Source organism: Wyeomyia smithii, chromosome 2, assembly GCF_029784165.1.
Source record: "Wyeomyia smithii strain HCP4-BCI-WySm-NY-G18 chromosome 2, ASM2978416v1, whole genome shotgun sequence".
NCBI classification, from domain to species: domain Eukaryota; kingdom Metazoa; phylum Arthropoda; class Insecta; order Diptera; family Culicidae; genus Wyeomyia; species Wyeomyia smithii.
Window position 1 is genome coordinate 14,616,206 of NC_073695.1, and position 18,742 is coordinate 14,634,947.

The 18,742-nt window shown below is 38.4% G+C and overlaps 2 protein-coding genes and 1 long non-coding RNA gene across 3 annotated transcripts; 2 read left to right on the forward strand and 1 right to left on the reverse strand.

Annotated features, from left to right (window-relative positions):
* Positions 1 to 11,730: 11,730 nt before the first annotated feature.
* LOC129722401 (uncharacterized) lies at positions 11,731 to 12,324 on the forward strand. The gene is made up of 3 exons (XM_055675807.1): positions 11,731 to 11,893; positions 11,959 to 12,103; positions 12,161 to 12,324. The coding sequence occupies exons 1-3, from the start codon at positions 11,764 to 11,766 to the stop codon at positions 12,291 to 12,293; spliced, it is 408 nt and encodes a 135-aa protein (XP_055531782.1). The 5' UTR covers positions 11,731 to 11,763; the 3' UTR covers positions 12,294 to 12,324.
* Positions 12,325 to 12,669: 345 nt separating this feature from the next.
* LOC129722402 (uncharacterized) lies at positions 12,670 to 13,140 on the reverse strand. Its single transcript, XR_008727596.1, has 3 exons — positions 13,007 to 13,140; positions 12,818 to 12,950; positions 12,670 to 12,760 (listed from the first exon to the last, which is right to left on the reverse strand). It is a non-coding gene; the product is annotated as an uncharacterized LOC129722402 (long non-coding RNA).
* Positions 13,141 to 13,384: 244 nt separating this feature from the next.
* Positions 13,385 to 13,789, forward strand: LOC129725777 (uncharacterized). The gene is made up of 2 exons (XM_055681970.1): positions 13,385 to 13,520; positions 13,584 to 13,789. Exons 1-2 carry the CDS (start codon positions 13,385 to 13,387, stop codon positions 13,787 to 13,789), a joined length of 342 nt encoding a protein of 113 aa, XP_055537945.1.
* Positions 13,790 to 18,742: the final 4,953 nt, after the last annotated feature.

Consider the following 18,742-nt stretch of genomic DNA (forward strand, 5'->3'; position numbering starts at 1 on the left):
AGTTGCGATATAATACGTAGAGAATTCTCAACTTTTTAGAAAAACTAACAAATAAGACCTTTTTATACTTTATCCTAAAAAAAATGTTTATAAGCTCCATATCTTTAAAAAATAATTCATCACTGAAATTTCTATAAATTGTGTTTTATACGCTCAGCTTTCCAGACAAATTATAAAACCTTGCAATCTTTTTTTTTTTTCTTTACATCATCGAAATTACATAAAAACATTTTTTTCAATATTCAATTTATTGAAAACCGGTCCAGCGGTCTATAGGTTTTTCTATGGAATTAGTGAAGAAAGAGTGTTGTCGTACATTCCGTAGTCAGCAAAACAAGTATGAAGATCACATAAAGTCAGTAACAAATCAGCTTTAAGTTAAAAAATAATAGATTGCTGTTTGTTTTCTACGAGGCCTTTCTAAGGAATTTTCTTTAAAGCCTGGTATAAAAGGAAGCGAGCAGAAATTTTAAGTTCATTTCTATTGCTAAGACAGTACCATACGAACGGTGAAGTCTGGTTGAGGCAAAAAGTGAAAGGTTCAATTCCATCCGGCTTTTGTCGGGTTCCAATTCGTGATAGACCAAAGTCATCGTCTGCATTGCGAAAAAAAGCGTACAAAATTGCTTTGATGCCTGAGTGCCCGTCTCTCGTGCTGTTTTGAAATGCTTAGTATTCTAATCTACATTCGATCAACAATGACAAGAAAATAAACTAAATTGTCGGGTGTTACTATTGCTACACACCAATGGCGCTTCTGAGCGCTCCGGAATCATTTGATTGTGAAGTAGTTAAAAATTAAATTCAACTACTCACCAAAATATTGCGAATAGTTGTAAAAGTCAATTGTATCCACAGCACTGCAAAAGAATATTATTTCTTCGCATGTATTAAAATTTTATTTGAATACTAAATAGACCCAAAAAAATTCAATGAGTCCGTTCTTCTCAAAAATCATTTTCGTGACAATGAGTTCGTTATTCGTTTCGTAAAGAAGCCGCGAACCAGTTACGAGTGCTGTATTTTTACAATATAATGGTAACAGTTCCTAGCGGGAGGGTCTGGCAGTCCGGTCTCGTCAGCACGTGTGAATTGTTTGTTTAGTAAAAATTAACATTTCAAGTGTTTTTCCATCAGTTTTTTTCTTCTGGAACTAGTGTATTTGGTGTGAGTGGTTGCTGCAGGTTAGCGCTCGAATATGCAACAATTTCAATGGATTCAGTGGGATAAGTACAAATTATTGTTTCTGATTTGTTGAGTTGATGTTCGAGCGCATGCCTAGCGAAAATATTCGACGCCCTATCTTACGCTGCATTGAAAGGGTAGAATGTCGTGGGTGTGGATTGCAATATCGGTTTTTTCTGCTGCTTTTTTTTCAATCTTCATCAAATTTTCCTCATGCGTTGGCTTATAAAGAAAAAAGACATTTCCCGTGCATACACTGGCAAACGTATAGACCATTTAACGAACTGGTATGATACACGGTATTTGCTAAAGTCGATGTTGCTTTTACGTGCGTGAGGCCCGCGGTTCCATGTTTTCTGTTAAAATTTTATTCATAAATTAGGTTTAGAAACGTCTCGTAAAATGGTGCATAATCGTGTAGGGTCGTTTCTGTTTCACTCGATCTGAGAGCTGAGAATCGTCGCATCTCGGTGCTCCGATTTTTCCACTTTTTGCCGATAACGTTCGTGGTTGTGGTAGATGCGTGAACGAGTGGATGAGCTGTTTTGACGACTTTATGCGATGAATGGTTGTGGAAAGAAGCGACACGTCTTTGCAAGGGCTGCAATGTTGTTAGAATAACTTATTTCAATTCATTTTTTCAGCCACAGAAAGGACCACAACAACAACTATTGATAAGTCATGAATTAGTCTCGTAATAGTTTATCTCTTATTTTTTGGTAACACAATATAACGGCCACTTTCCGTAAGTTTTTCGAATCTATTTTTAGTTTTTTTTTTTGCATTTTCTCATTAAAAATTTAAGAATTTCAGTTCGGCAAGGCAGTTAACTAAGATCTTCTTCACATGTCCTGAAACTTCTTATCTTATTTTATAATATATTTTTATTATTCGCACATTATATGTACACGGTCATACCTGTATTGTTACATTACTCCAATAATCATGGTCATATCACTTATCACTTATCACTAATCTCCTCTGTGGTCTTTGTAGGGGATGCAGAGGTATACTCGGTCTTCAACAAAGCAAAGACTGCATTCTAACATTCCTTCCTTATTTTAGGTTTCGTGCAGCACTGGCACAACTCCAAATTCATAGTTCCAACAGAAACGGAATAGAAAAATTAGCGTCTAAAATTACTGTTATCATATCCACGAGGAGGAACAAAAATTTGTATAGCAGAGATGCGCGATTTATAGGCCTGTTCAGAGATGCGTGGAGTTTGGTATGCCGATTCACCGAACAATAGGTTATGGGCCCAGGCTCATAGTTTTGATACTTTTTTGATGTATCAATGAGTGCAAGTCTAGATTTGTACTCGTGCCACATGAACTTGGTTTTGTTCTTGAAATGGTGTAGACCTAGAAAACAAGTCTCCACCGGAAGGCACCAGAAACCCACAGGGTTATCTGGCAATTGTTTGATCTATTTTCAGATACTGAAGGTTATGAAAATAGTCCAGTTCTCAGAAAAATAGATGGCAACTACTACGGCACAGTTAAGGACGACGGACGCATGGGGATGATACGGGGTCTGCTACACCGCCTGGAGAGGATCCCGCAAATGGGGGACTGCGGCAACATCCTTAGAGATGCTGCACCAGAAGAGGCTGCCCTCAATTCGACCAAGTATCAACGGCGGCTGAAAGAGGATGACGAGGTGGTCAACATCGTTTGGTTGACGTACTAGAATTCGTGTATGCTCATCTCGGTAAACAAGAAGTTGAATTCTCTGCTGGTCGCCATCCAGAACCTATTTTTAAATGCCGAGGAGAAGAGTGAGAAATATCACAAGTAGTCTGAAAATACGAGTCCAGTGAAGGGTATTATCCCAGCGGGATATCGACGCGAGAAGTTTACGACCGAGTATTACTTGGTCGTTGCACGCAGGCAGCTTGCGAAACCAGTGGCATCGGCCAACAAGGAGATCCCCCTGATCGTGGATTCAGGTGCAAGCGATCACATGCTTCAAAACGATGCGATACGATACGTATTGTTGTAAAACCGGAGAAAATATCCGAAAGATCTGAGGGTCATTGTTTCTGGGAAGTCGGTGGTATTTTCGTTCTCAATTTGATAGTCTATACGGACAATGATAATGTTACTTGTATTTGCATGGTCGATAGTCCGCTCCAACTTTGGCACAAGAGACTAGAACATTTGGGCGATGAGAATATGAAAAAAAGTTTCTCAGCGAATGGCACATTCAGAAAAACGATCATTTATTCAGGGGAAGCATAGTTTATACCATCATTGTGTTGTAGGCAAACACCAAGAATACCATTTAAAAGTAATTGTGTCTGATCAACCAGACCAGTGAAAATCATACATTTTGATGTATGGAGTCCAATGAGTCCCTCTTTCAACAGTGATCAGATAAACAATGAAGACAAAATTTCTACATGCTAGGCTTTCATACGTGACTACTGAGAGCTACTCTTCCGGTGGGCTTATCGAGCAAGCAAAACAACAAATCCAGTGGGCGTGGGCACAACGACTCAAGCGAGCAAAACAACATCACAAATCGTTAACAATGTCAAACCTTTTGTATGCTTCAGTGTCGGTTGTGCTGGAGAAGAAAGATGTAATTGGTTGTTCAATTTAGACTGACACTGAGAGATTTGTCTGATATTTGACCTTGTTTTCAGTTTTGACTGGTGGGAATATCCGTTGAACAAGGCTGAACATTTTCAATAGTACATTAGTTAGCGTCACACAATCACAATTTTCTGCATTTTGGTGGACGCACAGCTAATTTTTCTAGTCGATTTCAGTGAGATTGAGGAAATCCGTTAGAAAGAAACTAACTAAGTTTAAAGCATTTAGAAGTGAGCAACTTCGTGACACCCTCGAAGTTCTCAGTTTTTCAAATTTGTCAAAATCTAGATCAAGAGGTAATGACAAAAGTGGTTGAGGGCATTAGTATTACGGTGCGAGAGGTAAGTTTCAAAAGCATTTACCATAGATGCTTTCATCAATCAAGAACGAAAGTTAGAGGATCGAAGGCGATTAGATACCGCCCTAGGTCTAACCGTAAACTATGTCAATTACCAATTGGGAGGCGCTACATTATGGTGCTCTCAGTAGCTTCCAGAAGACCAAAAATAGGTTCCGGGGGAAATAGGGTTGTAAAGATGAAACTTAGAGGAATTGGCGGATGGGCACCACCGGGAGTCGGGTCTGCGGTTCGATTTGACTTAACATGGGAAAACTTACCAAGGCCCAACTGATAGAGGTAAGACAGATTGGTTGCTTTTTCTTAAAATAAAGGGTAGTTGTGCATGACCGCTTTTAGTTCGTGAAATGATTTGTTTGGTTAATTCCGATAACGAAGGTGACTCAATCAAATTGAATAGAACGCTATCAGTAGTCAGACCTTGTAAAGATTGGAATCGACAAAATGAGACACACAAAAATGATCACCAAAAATTTATTCAGATACATTTCTCATGACACTGTTCATGAGATCTTGGGCGAGGCTTTGCCCATCTTCCTAGCACAATTTCTCCCAGTTTTTCTTCAAAGATTCATCGGCTTTGAATGTTTTTCCGCTTTTCTTCAGCTTCTTATTCATTCTCGCCCAAAACTTTGTAACCGGCATTTCCCAAATAGACTCTTGTCCCATCCCAAGTTTCCTTTACGAATGAGTACGACTCGATGAGAAATGCTGTCAACATTGCGAGCGGAGAATGTTGACCACAATATTCTTCGCCTTCATTCTGGCAACCTTCTCTCAGAAGGGTGTGAACGGACTACAGAGTGTATGCGAAAAGATTGCCTAAAAGGGGGTATTAGATAGCTACGTCTCTGGAAATGCGTTGCTGAAGTGGTTGAACGGATGTGGCCGAATGTCAAGATTTGACAACTAGTGTCAGATATTGCCCCTCTCTAACAACTTTAGCCTCTAGAACTCTCGGCACCTTTCCGGATGTGTTCTTTCTGTTCCTAACCGTGAAGGCGAATCCCCACGTTTGTTAGGGTCCGTTCGGCGACACATTCCACAGTTGACCGCGAGTTAGTTCATCCCCCTTAGTCGATTGAATTAATTACCCTTCTCGACGAGAAGGCTGTACAGGGTGGCTCGCACCGGCTGACAGCATTAGTTCACCAGTAAACGACACCCCTGAGATTCAAACCCAGACTGAAGTGCAGGTAGCCTACAGTTGGGGGTTTACGAGTTACAACTTTTGATCGGACCGAAGTTCTGGTGAATTTAGCGGGTTCTCCTTCTGGACCACATTAACGCCCTTCGCTTCGTACCAATCTATTAAAGGATTGGCTCAATGACACGAAGCGAGATCCGACCAGAACAGCGTGGGACCACGATAAAAGCGGAGGAAGGGCAGTAAACACATCTGCAAGCATTCCTCTCGATAAATCTACCCGTTTATAAGGCCGGTTGTAACGAACGGCTGGCTGTACCGTCCGCACTAGCAGATCGCCTGCCACAACAGGTAACTACTTCTTCGCAAATTTGTCCGTCTTACTCTTCTGGAACTTTTCTATAACCTCCACGTACCGACAAAATACCCGAGGCCGGGGATTCGTTTGGTATCCGCCTTGATCGTCGTCCATGACGAGACAGCCTGGTTTAACCAGCCAGTCACGGTACTGCTTCCGCGCACGCCATTTGGCCACCGTGTTTTACTTGTCAGTCCGGTTTCGCGCCTTCCTACCTTAAAAACATATAGCCCAGCCTGTTTTATTGCCAGCTAGACAAACCACTTCGACGAATTGACCTTTTTGGTCAGGTCTCGGGTGGAAAGGTTTGGGTACTTCTGAAAGTACTGCCTTATCTTCCGCGCCTTCTCTAGGTATTTCTAGGTTTCTAGGTTTTCGGTTTTCGGCCGCTTCCAGCGCGCCGCTCGATGGTCACCGTCTCCCGGAACATTTTCACAATGCGGGACACGGTGGAATGGTGGTTTCTAAGCCATTTGCCGATCCTTCTGTGCGACTGACCAGAATTATCGATCACCGCGCCCAAGATTTGCTTTCGTAGCTCTTCTTGTTTCAGAGCCATCTCGGAAACTACTCGACAGATCGCGATAAAATTTTGCACACATAAACATAACACTCTAAACTAGTATTACCCAAAATCTCATTAACTTTTACCCACGCGATAAAAAGTTACACCCAAAACAAAGTGTCGCATTTTTTCCAAGTCCAATCTTCATATCATTCAGTTCGCGAGAACCGCAACCACCTTCACAAGGGAGGTTGTATCGAGGTTCTTCGATCGGACTGAAACTTTCAGGGTTTGTTTATCTATATAATAGTACAATGTTTTGCATAATATCAGATTTTTTGAAAAGAGGTGAGTGGGGTTAAAAAAGCACGTCAAAAATTAATGTCCAAAAACTGCTGAAAACGTAAAATTGTTATAACTTTGTGTAAACTCAATCGATTTTCATGAAAATTGGCCTGTTTATTCTATTCTATAATAAGAACAAAATGAGGGTTATTAAAAGTTGCTATCGAGAATACATGATGGGATATTCGCATTTTTCTAAACAATGAAGGTGATTTTCACAACAGTTTTTCTCTTGCCAACAGATCTAGGATAAAAATCCAAATAAAACGTTTTGTGGTGCAACTCAAGAGCTTTCATTTGATATATTCAAGAAATGCGCCGTTATAAAGATAGGTGAGAAAATCCAATTTTTCAATAACATGTTTTTGACCATCATTTCGAACCCATTGTACGAGAAGTGAAACTCCGTTTTGTGTCGTTGTTCTTCCATTGGGCTATAATTTTCAGGTTATGTTTGTTTCTAATGCAATAGTTTTCAGAATTTGAGGTTTTTGGAAAAGGGGTTACTGGGGTAGACAGGCTCTTCAAAATTTTGTATTTAGAAACTGCTCAAATCGTAAAATAATTACTCTCGGCTTACTTTCGAAGTTACTTTCGAGGTTATTTTTGGAGCTTACAGAAGTAGAATGAATGCCAACAAAGCCACGCGATACTATTTGTAGAGCATTTTTTTAAATATGTCCTTTGAATAATTTAATAACCAAGAGGTCGGTTGTAGTTTAATTTTGTTCATTTTGTTCCTATTATAGAGTAGATTAAACATGCCAATTTTCATGAAAATCAATTTAGTTTACACAGAGTTATAACAATTTCACGTTTTGAGCAGTTTTTGGACATCAATTTTTGACGTGCTTTTTTACCCCACTTACCTCTTTTAAAAAAATCTGATATTATGCGAAACATTGTACCATTATCTAGATAAACAAACCCTGAAAGTTTCAGTCCGATCGGAGAACCTCGAAACAAGACCTAGTTGCGGTCTTCGCGAACTGGCTCTTAAAAAAGACGCGTTCTTTGAGCAAAACGTGCTTTTTAAGAAATGTTAATCGTTGTCCTTTAGTTTTTAAATGAAGAATGATGAACTACTCAAATCCATTAAATGACAGTTCGCCCATTCAACAGATTTCGAAAATTTTTTTTATTCTTCATTAAAAAATCGAAGGACAACGATAAATATTTTTTGAAAATTACATCTTTTCAGCTGATACCATGGAATGGGGTGAAATTGATCACTTTTCACAATAATATGGAAATATTTTAAGATAGAAAAGTATTTGAGCTGGTAATCGAATTTTAAAACAAGTACTGCTCTTCAAGTTAAGCATCAGTAACGGTATCATCTTCAATAAACATCTGTATGTCAAGAATCGCTTAATTGTTTGAAATTTCTGTTTTAGGGGTGAAATTGATCGCCCAGAAATCAAGACAACATTATCGGAAAACCAACGTTTTATCCGAAGCTGTAATTTGACAGTTCTCGATTTAGGTAATTTTAATTGGTTTAAAAACTAGATGAGGAAATTTTTTTCGGTTGGAGAATTATTTAATAAATATTCACTTTCTCTAAACAAAAAGTTGAGGGCTGAATTAAAATTTGCTTTTGTACCTTATCAGACAACTCAACGTTTAATTCAATAACTAATTATAATTAAATATCAATCAGATCAAGTAACAATGGTAATACATTAACGCATAGTTCGAGTTTTCGTTTGAAAATCACAGTGGCTGGTTGGCTACTTTGACTTCCGTTTCGATTTTTTTTTCTTCGTTGCTCACAAGATTTTTCTTCGAGTCTTCTTTCTTTTCTTGTTTGATCTTGGCGGGCTTACTGCGGAACAGTTAGGATCCGTGTTTTTGTCAGCTTCTGAATACGACAAATTTTCGGGTTCTTGTTTGATTTTTATTTTTCGCTGTTGTTTTGGAAATGTAGAATGCTTTGATCAACATCTTCGTTGATATCAAAACGTTCGAGATGTTCTTCTCCAACACTCTCTCCTGGCTCGATTTTAACTATCCTTTTTCGTTTTGGAGTATGAGATTTTTCAACCTGCGAATACCGTTTAGGGGGGGTGGGGGGTGGGAAACAAATCGAACGTTGTTCTCTCAACAGCTTTTCATCACTTTATATGACAAGTGGGAGGCTACGTTATCTCGATGATCACTTTCGGCAAGTCATTGTCCACATTCATGAATTTTTCATGAATTGTTCATGAATTGTCCACTTCTATGGCAACGCCATAGAAGTAAACCAGTCCTCGAAAATAAATTTATCAAACCAGCCTGGAAATTTATAAGAAGTTAGAGATCTATGGCTTTCGGAAAATTTTATACTTTTACCGGATTTGGAACGGTTATATCTGGTATCCTTTGGCCCTCCTTCGGTCCATATGCTGTAGAGGTGAACGGAAGCATAGACAACATAAGGTGGAAGAACGAAACCGTCCGCGGCAGCAGCAAACATAACTGAAAAAGAGCTTTTCGAGTGGTCCATAATATTGTCCGCATGGTTTTCTCCTTTTCTGATGACGACCTTTTTGGATTTAGGGTCATCCACAAAATTTGTTTCATCATAACTGACTATATTTGCGGCAGGGATTTCGTCGAGCACAATAGTAAGTTTGTCGAAGTATGAATTTATCGTTTCTGGACAAACTTTAGCTCGGCTCCTTTTAATATTCTGCGATTGTCGTACTGACAAGACACCTTTGTTTCGTTTAATGTTTCCGTAACACTAATCCTTACCGGGAGAATTTGGTTTGATTTTCGCGATGTTCTGACTCTCGATGTGATAACGCACTAGCGATTGAATGTCGTTTTTGGTCAGCGGAAAGCCCCACTCTCCAGCAATTTTAATGGTCTCCGTAAGATCGTTCTCGACGCCTTCATTAAGCGTAGTCTGGCCGCCGTTTTTCGATGAGTGCAATCCATTTTTTTTTGTCAAAAATGGTTCCGTAGGGAACACCAAATTTCTTTGACGCTTGACGTATGGAAAGTTTCCCGTTATTCACTGCTTCAACAGCTTTTTCCACACTTCCCGGTGCATAATTTCGATACGTCCTTTTTCCGGGGGTTTTCTTATACTTACGCGGCATATGCGTTAAAATTAAAATACACTAAAGTCGCTTTTTACGCGGGGGATACGTGCCGCGTAAAAAGAAACCGCGTAAAAAAACGCGTAGATTCCGGAATCCGCGTAAAAAAAACCGCGTATATTCCAGAATCCGCGTAAAAAAAACCATCGTTAATTTTGCATTCCGAGTGAAGGGGAACCGAAATTCGGGCAAAAAAAAAAAATACCGCGTAAATTCCGGAATCCGCGTAAAAAAAAAACGTGTAAATTCCGGAATCCGCGTAAAAAAAACCGCGTTAATTCCGGAATCCGCGTAAAAAAAGCCGCGTAAAAAAAACCGCGTAAAAAAAACCGCGTGAGAGGCGACCTTAGTGTACAAGTTTAGAAAATTTCGCGCACCTCACAAATCGTGTTGAAATCAAAACAAAAACAAATCAATTAACCGACGCAAGGATCGGGCATGGTTGCTAGTAATAAAATCTGGCAAAATGCAAATAAAGAGCCAATAACCTGAAAGTCATTTTCTCGAAAAATATGTATTTCTACTTCAATTTCCTAAGATTTACATGAATTTTTGCAACATTCCATGCAAATTTTGACGTGATGACCTTTTTACGAGATAGTGCGACAAAAATCTGATGCGTTAGCTGAAATCTTTCAAATCAGAACTATCTGGCATCCTTAGCCGAGTCGAAAGCCATACAGTCAGATCTCTGCTAGTCCGAAAAGTACGTTTCACGACTTCACAAACAAAATGATAAATGTGAAACTTAGATTCTAGCGTCAATGTGTTCAGGTGTATTCTACGTGTGCATATATAAAGCTTGGGCTTAGTTTAAAACCTTTCAGTAAACGGTTTTTTTATGTTAAGGCGAAGGATGCTCCGTGCCTAGAAGAGACTGACTGTAGGTTACGTGGTACATAGTTGGTTGTCGACGATGTGTGTTGTCTTTGATATGAATATGAATAGAAAAGTGTATTTTTATTCAAAAAAAAAAAAAACTTTCTTTTACAGCATATTTTTTTACTCATTACTGGTCAACATATGAACAAATATATTACGAAATATAACAGTCCCATAGAATTTTCCTTCAACATTTCCATACGCGTTAACTGATAGAAGTTTCTTAAGTAAGTTGAAGACACGAACATATATATATAGATGAAAATTTGAATAAAATAGTTAAATAACTGGAATTGTCAAGCATAATGTAACTCAACTATCATCATTAAATACATTCTTATAGGTGACACAATATTATAGATTCTAAATGCCTTTAATTACGTGATAAAAAGCTTTTGTTTTTAATGGTCGCAAGTGATCAATTTCACCCCATTCCATGGTAAATAAAAATCAGAAAACCGTGTAAAATTCTTCAACCCAGATTGGGTTTTGGTAGCTCAAATTTTAGCGATTGGAATTTTATATACTCTTTTGTATTAGGCCAATAGGATTTTGGGTTTCGAGTTTTGGAATTCCATAATTCGGCAGTCGTATTTTACATTGTATTAGTTTTATATTCATGACTTTGAAGATTAGAGTTATAATTTAAAAGGGTGGATCAGAAATCGAACACTTTTGGTTCCTACATCTAGATCTTCTTTTCGATTGCGAATCTGGGGTTGACCGAAGTTTGAATGTTCCATTTCAAATCTCTGATTGTTAGATTTGGTTTTAAAAACACATTTGAAGTTCTTGAAATAATGAAAATGAATGAGAGGATAGGAGAATTTGATTGCAAAAAGATTTTCCGGACACAAACTACACGAAATTTAATTTCAAAAGTTGGCTTTTAACCCTCTGGTGCCCAAACTCGCCTAGTGATTTTACTAAAGCTCATCTGAAGGTGGGCTTGGGCACTAGAGGGTCAAGAGGTTTCAACAGTTACAAGTATTTCCTAACAACACAGCAAACCTCTAGTGACAAACAATTGCCAATCGGAAGCGTAATCCAAATGATGCAATACCATTGCATATCGTCCTCTGCTTTTCATTGATTGCATAAAGATTGACAATCAACTGCATCCGTAGCAAACTATGTGTCGCCTGGCCGCAATTAGCACTTCCCCTTTTGGTGCAAGGTGTGAAACTGTTCCGTGTGCCAACAGATCTTCCGAATCGGAAGCACATTTCGATCGGCTATTTGTCAATGGTCCACAGCACCACACGGTGACACATACTCTCACTTCCGAGCCATGTTTTTGCGAGTAACTAGACTTGGTGTGCGATTTTTCGCTTTTGTGCTGTTCTGTAGTGAATTGGTTGCCGCGCAAAGTAACCAACTGTTGCAGCTGCTAGCCGGCGTGAAATACAGTTATGGAGTTGGTGAGTACAAAATTTGAGTGCGTTTTTTAGACACTTCTCATTCATAAGATACTCATATTTAACAGTTGCTCCTGTCGGATGGACAGTCGGTGCATACATTTGGTATATTGGCGTACTAGGATTGATTCTGGGAGCGCTGCTGCTTCTGCACGTCTCCAAAAGCTGGAAGGACCAAACACTAGGTTTTGGGTTTTTCGATCGCAGTTACCAGTGAGTAGACGCGTGATTTTATCTACAAGGTTGTACAGTGTTAAAATTTTGGAAAAGTTTCCAGCGAGCTTTCGGGGATGGTGGACTTTTTGACAAACTGGATAAGACTCAAGGAAACCTTGCTGACCATCAGCTGTTCTGGACCGACCGAATACGTAAGATTGCCGAGAAGTTGACCGAGAATCGTTAACAGGCGGAAGCATAAATGGAAATAAATTGAATAATACATGACGAAACAAATATTATTGTTACGATAACGATAAAATAAAGCCTAATGTTGAAAAAATATTTTAGGATTTTTAATCATTAACACTGGTCAACAAAAACAGCAAAATAATTTGCTTCAACAGAATATACGGCCCCGTTATGCTTTCTGCGTTTGGGACTTCTATTATTGTTATTGATAATAATATAAAAAGAGTTTAAGGTTTAAGGATTAAAGGTCATAACAAAAAAACAAAAGACTAATCAGAATAAAAAAACTCACGTAAATCAGTTTTGTAGTTTATTTCCTATGCTTATTTTATCACAGTACAATAAAAAAAATTAAAGAACGAAAGGTTTCATCCCACGAATTTGGAACCAAAATCTTCAATTAGACTGTCCAAGTTAGCAGCGCTTTGTTGACTCCGGGAATTGTCCAAACTTCGGTAGTTGCTGTGAAAACATTTACTCAAAGTAAACCTATTTTGCCAATTGCTTTGTGATACTTACTAAAAGGGGCCATTGTCTGATTCCGGTTCGCGAACCCAATTTGTGTAGACGAACAGTGCGAACAGCCCAGCAAGGATATACCCGAGCTGGATAAATCCCCAGCCATACCAAATCGAACTCCACCAGACAGGAACTGAAAAAAATCACTAGTAATTCACATGTTGATACAACTTTCTATTCGGCACTCACAATATCCTTCCCCTGTTAAATAATGTACTCTAGCGAGAAGATTATGTTTTTGTGCTTCACCCTCTGTGGCAATAAAGGTGAAATATATTACTACCAGAAGGGTAACGTTTTTGAAAATAAGGTCCATCGAGATGATACCGCCTCCAGCGTCAACATCAAACTATGTTTGAACTCACCGTTTCTTGGCTCGCCATAATGACCAGTCTTTGCACCTCCTATTACGATAACGTGACAATTGAATTGATTTACGGAAGCGACGTTACATAATCGGGAACAATTAGCACCTTCCGGCGTTCGGTTGTAACACCATAAACCGTTGGTTCCGAAATCAGTTCCCATGCAACGTTGCGAGCAGTGATTACTACCAAATTCGGCAGCATGAAACTATATTTTGTTGTTCTACTTTTATGGTGCCTCGTGGAAAGCGAGTGTATCGAGCTGGCAGCATCCAATCGATCGCTAGCCGATGCCGGAAGCAGTTTCGAAGGACGCGGTGATTGGTACAACGAAGTTGGTGAGTGAATAGTTTAACTTACTGATTCAAACGCGTTCTGATTTAAATTTTACTTTCTCACAGGTTTCCCACAGCAGTTTTTCGGGAGTCGTTTGGTTATGTTCAAAATTGCGCTCTTCTATATGCTAGCATTTTTCAAAATATACCTGCTCTGGGGTATCTGGGGTATTCCACAAAAAGAAGATGAACCGGAGATATCAGGGCTATACACTGGCGGCTACGGTTATGGACACGAGTACTACGGCTATCCGCAGTGGCAATATGGATAAACTAGGAAAAAACTATTACTGATTAAATTTCTGTGATAATATAATATTATTTTATGGAGGTTGAATAAAAGATTTTGATTCGTAAAAAGTGTCCATTTATCATCTACCAGTATTTTTTTTTATTTTTGACAAAATACGTCAACCCTGTATTTCTAAATTCAACTGATATGCTGCACCACTAAGAATAATTATGAAATTTGTTTTTCTCTCATAAACTAGTAGGTTTTGAAGGTTTTAACATTTTTTTTTTGAGATCACAACCAGAGCCTGACAATGTCATTTTCAATGACAATTATAAGGTTTTAGAGACGCTTTGACCAAGCGAACCTATACATTAGAGAAATGACAAGACACTCACCGTTAAGGCAACTGTCAACATCAAAACGGATAACGGCAATGCAAATTTATACAGCTCGCCCGTTTTGATGTTGACAGTTGCCTTAACGGTGAGTGTCTTGTCATTTCTCTAATGTATAGGTTCGCTACTTTGACCCGTCGGTTTTAAGGGGGGACCCTACTCTAGAAAGTCGAAGAAATCGAAATTCAGAAATGTTGTGCCAAAAGAATTTTTTTGATATCTGATCGCGTTCAAAAGTTACAGCTAAAAGTATGGGGTCACCTAGAGAGAATTAGCGGAGACGTTTTATGTTGCTCTGTTCGAACAATGCACGTGCATTTTCTGACCAAATATATACAATAAGTAACGTTTAGTCGGACCTAAACTCACAAATATATTTACATCGACATATTGGAACTCACACATACATACATGTACACACACACGCACACACACACACACACACACACACACACACACACACAAAGTGTGATAAATCGAAGAGGATTAATCAGTAGTTTTATCGAATGGTGAAAGACAGCAACCCATTGTTCCTCCTGTGCATAGGGGGAATAGGGGCATAATGAGCACCCTAACTTGGTTGCTGATTTAAGCATGGAAAACGACAAAATTTTTAAGATGTCTACAGTGCAAAACTTGCATTAACTATCAATAACTAAATGTACACTATTCACAAATTGAAAAGTTTATCGTATAATGGTGAAAAACACAAATTAGATTCATGCATCAAAAACAAGCAATCAGTCGATGTGTGGGGCACAATGAGCACCCCACTGGGGCATAATGAGCACCCACGGGGTATAATGAGCTGAGCACTCTTGTAGAACATATCTTGAAACTGTGTAGAAGTACAACTAACGGGCCACCGTTTGTCGCGGGATGCCGTGATATTTGGCGGCTTATTTCGTGAATGTCCCGTCTCGCCTTATGGCGCCAAATACCTTTTTTAAAATTTGTTCCACCATATTGCATCCGCCATTTTTTTTGACGTAGGACTACGTCTAACCGCACTATATTGGGATACATTCTGCGAAAATCTTAAACCATGGTGTAACGTTGGAATGAAAGATTTCAAACGGGAATACTGATGTAACCACATGATGGATTACAGTAATCAATATGTCGTTGGATTGATAAAATGATGGACAATTTTGTTATTCTTCAGTTATCGTTATCATTCCATTGTTCAACAGTGAAAATTTCATAAAAGTATCAACGTCGAATTTTCACGAACAATGTACCAATCACATGCGAGCACGCCTGGCACAGACTTCATGAGTAGACACCTACTGCCTGCTGTAATATTCTGTACAGGAGTGGCAAAAAATGACAGAATCTCCCCGTCCCAATAGGTCAAGCTATTGTTTGTTTCCATGAGCCTAGACTATTTTGATGTCTTGAAAGTGAAGCTTTTTTGGAAAGCTCGAAACCACCTCCTTTAATAAACAGTTTTACGTTCAGCTGTTAGAATGTTATTAAAACTGATGTCTTGAAGGAAAACATGCTGGCACAGGCAACAGTACTGGACCGGTCAATGTATGAATAGAGCACTGGTCACTCGTCGGTATCGCGTAGGTATCGTTTTGCGATCTGGAACATAATCGAATTGCCGTTTAAATTCTCTTCTTCTTCTTGTTTCGTATAGTTACAAATATCAGTATTCAATATGATTATTCAATGGTTTGTAATGGATAACAAAATTATGTACGTGTCGGTAGAGGCAGATAGCAGGGTATTTAAATTTGGTGCATTCCACAGATAAAATGCGTTGTTTATTTTTGAACTCTACACTCTGTTTTTCTCAGATTTAGTTAAATAACTAAATATAGAGTATTTGAAAAACAATAGAAAACCAAAATACTCTGTAGAGATCTTTGAATAGGTAGTTGAAGGAGCTGTAATGATGACTATATTTTGCTAGCTAAATGAATTTAGTTCAATATGACAATCCTAGTTACATCCCGCGGGGGCAACTATCGTTATTTTTTCCACGACCTTGTACCTGCAGGAAAATTGTTTTATGTGACATCTTTGCCGCTTGGTGATCGGTGAGTTCACCATCTTTCACAAGGCAAATAAATATAGAAAGAAGTTTAATTTCTACTAAATCGTACTCAATTTTGGTCTGTATAGAAGTTTGCTTTTTCGCGTATTGAAGAAAATTGACTGTATTATAATGAAAGGTATTCATCAATGTTAAAGAGAATATTTTTTCTTCTAAAATAGAGTGCTCCAAAAAAATAACCATAATACAAACCCCGTTCAATTTTGGCAACACGCCAGACCGGTTATTCGCTTCGTCAACACAAAGAACCAAAATACCTTTTTTTGGAAGGGAACAAACAACAATATCGCACGCTTAGCCTTGGGGCTAATAGCAGTCTCGATCAACTAGATTAGTTGAGAGAATTCGTTACCGATATTGTTTTTGGCACTTTTTGCATGTGTAGGATAAGTACAACGATACACTGTGCCCCAGTGTTCCAGCTCGAAAAGAACTCGATCGGGAATCGAACCCGATATCACAACCGTGTGGGAGAGCTAGCCGACCGACATCGTTAACCACAGAGCCACGGAGACCACTTTTTTGGAGGGTATTGAGCTTAAGTTGGTTAGAAAAATAAAAAATAAAAATAAAAAAGTGTGATTAAACATAATTGCTCATTTTTGGCCCATGTGTGCCAAAATCGAACCGTGCCAAAGATAGAACGAGCTCAAATCAAACACAGCCTCGAAAAGAAAAATAAAACAATTGTAGTCCTACGTCAACTATGCGGTCGTGTTTTGGATACCACCATCCAATTTTTTTTTTTAAATATTGTACCGGATACATCTTCTGCGTCCAAGGAAATAGTAAATAACACATTTCTAAACAATTTACTTCATTGATTACAGTATCATCGTTGTTTAAAACTTTAAACGCGTTTTTCTCGAAACCATGTTTTTTCAACTGGTGGTAAATTTTTCTCAGCATCTACTGAACCGATTTTGCTGAATTTTTTTTAACATGTAAAAATAGATTATTTAACTCGTTACGTAGCCGTTTTTTGATATCTGAGTTTTTCAATGTTTTATGATTTTTTAAATAGTGATTTTTCATGAAAAAAAAAATTTTTTTACTAAAATGGCCGCCATTTTGGCAATTTTTGGAATTTTCACGTAAAAACGTATGAGATAGATAGTATGTTTTTATAATATGTTATAATATGTTTTATAATATGTTTTTATACTGAAAAAAAATTTCAGCCCGATCGGTCTACTAGAAGCTGAGAAAAACTTACCATCAGTTAGGTACTGATTTAGAGAGAGCATCCACGTTCCCAGCTGCCAACAGTGTAATACTCTTTATATTTACATTCACGACATGGAAAATACATCTTCAAATATACCTTAATCAATAGCCAAAATAGCCAAACACTTCACTTTACTCTAGATAGCAAAAAAAAATATGAAAATTCATGATTATTCGACCTTCTAGAGTAGGGTCCCCCCTTAATAGAAAAGCTTTTGTATCATTTTCAAGCCCTTCGTGAGTCACATGAAAACTACTCGGAAGCTCTTGCTTTGAGTTTGACAACTGAAAGACTACAAATTGATACAAATGCGTTTCAATTGAAAGAAAAGATTATCACCGTCACTCTCACATGACGATTCTTAATCGAAAATGACAATGAGCGCTAACGGAGACAGAGGGCTTCCATACAGTACTTCGCGCAAATATATGGACGAGGGAGAAAAGAAAACCGTGACGATATGAAACGGAGAACACCAAAACCAGTTCCACAATCCGGAGAGGTTACGCAGTGCCAGTGGGCAACAGCGAAGAAAATTCCGAAATTTTGATCGATTTTGATTTGCGTGACGTATTTATTGGACGCCATTGCCGTTCTAACTACGGCTTGTGGTATTAGAAAACTATCATCAAACGACGCGATGCGTTGCTAGTTTCAATTGAGACGCTGAATCAGTGCGTCTTGAGCTGCCCGACAGATCAGACGTATTTTCGGTTGCTTGTGGACTGGTCTTTGACTGCCTATAGCTTCAAAGTTTGTGTTTTGTCAGTGTGTCTTTTAAAGATTACCTGGAAGTTAAATTACATCAGTCTTTCTCAAGACTACCTATTTCTTTCTTTCTCAATACTTGCAATTTGATATTATTTCTTAACTTTTTTCATATCACCTGAAATGGCAGGACGAAAAAAGAAACCACGCATCGCTACGGGGAGGAAAAGGCATCTCTTTCTGAAACTAGCTTATGCAGTGAAAATTTATATGATATTCTGCCTGAGCAAGAAGCCGGCGAAATTGAAATGTTCGAAAGTAAAACTATTCAAAGTGAAATTTCTGTAAAAAAGGAGAAAGTTCCACCTATTGTGGTAACTATTGCTTCTGAATTTAATATTTTTAAAAGAGAACTTTCTACGTTTCTCTCCGACGTCAAAGTCACGTATCAAATTGGCCGAAGAGGCGAATGCCGTTTACTGGCCCAAACATTGAAAGATTGGAATCGTCTTATTCAGTATTTAACTGAAAAGCTGTATAATTTTTTTACATATGACACTAAGAGTGCCAAGCCGTTCAAGGTCGTTGATGAGA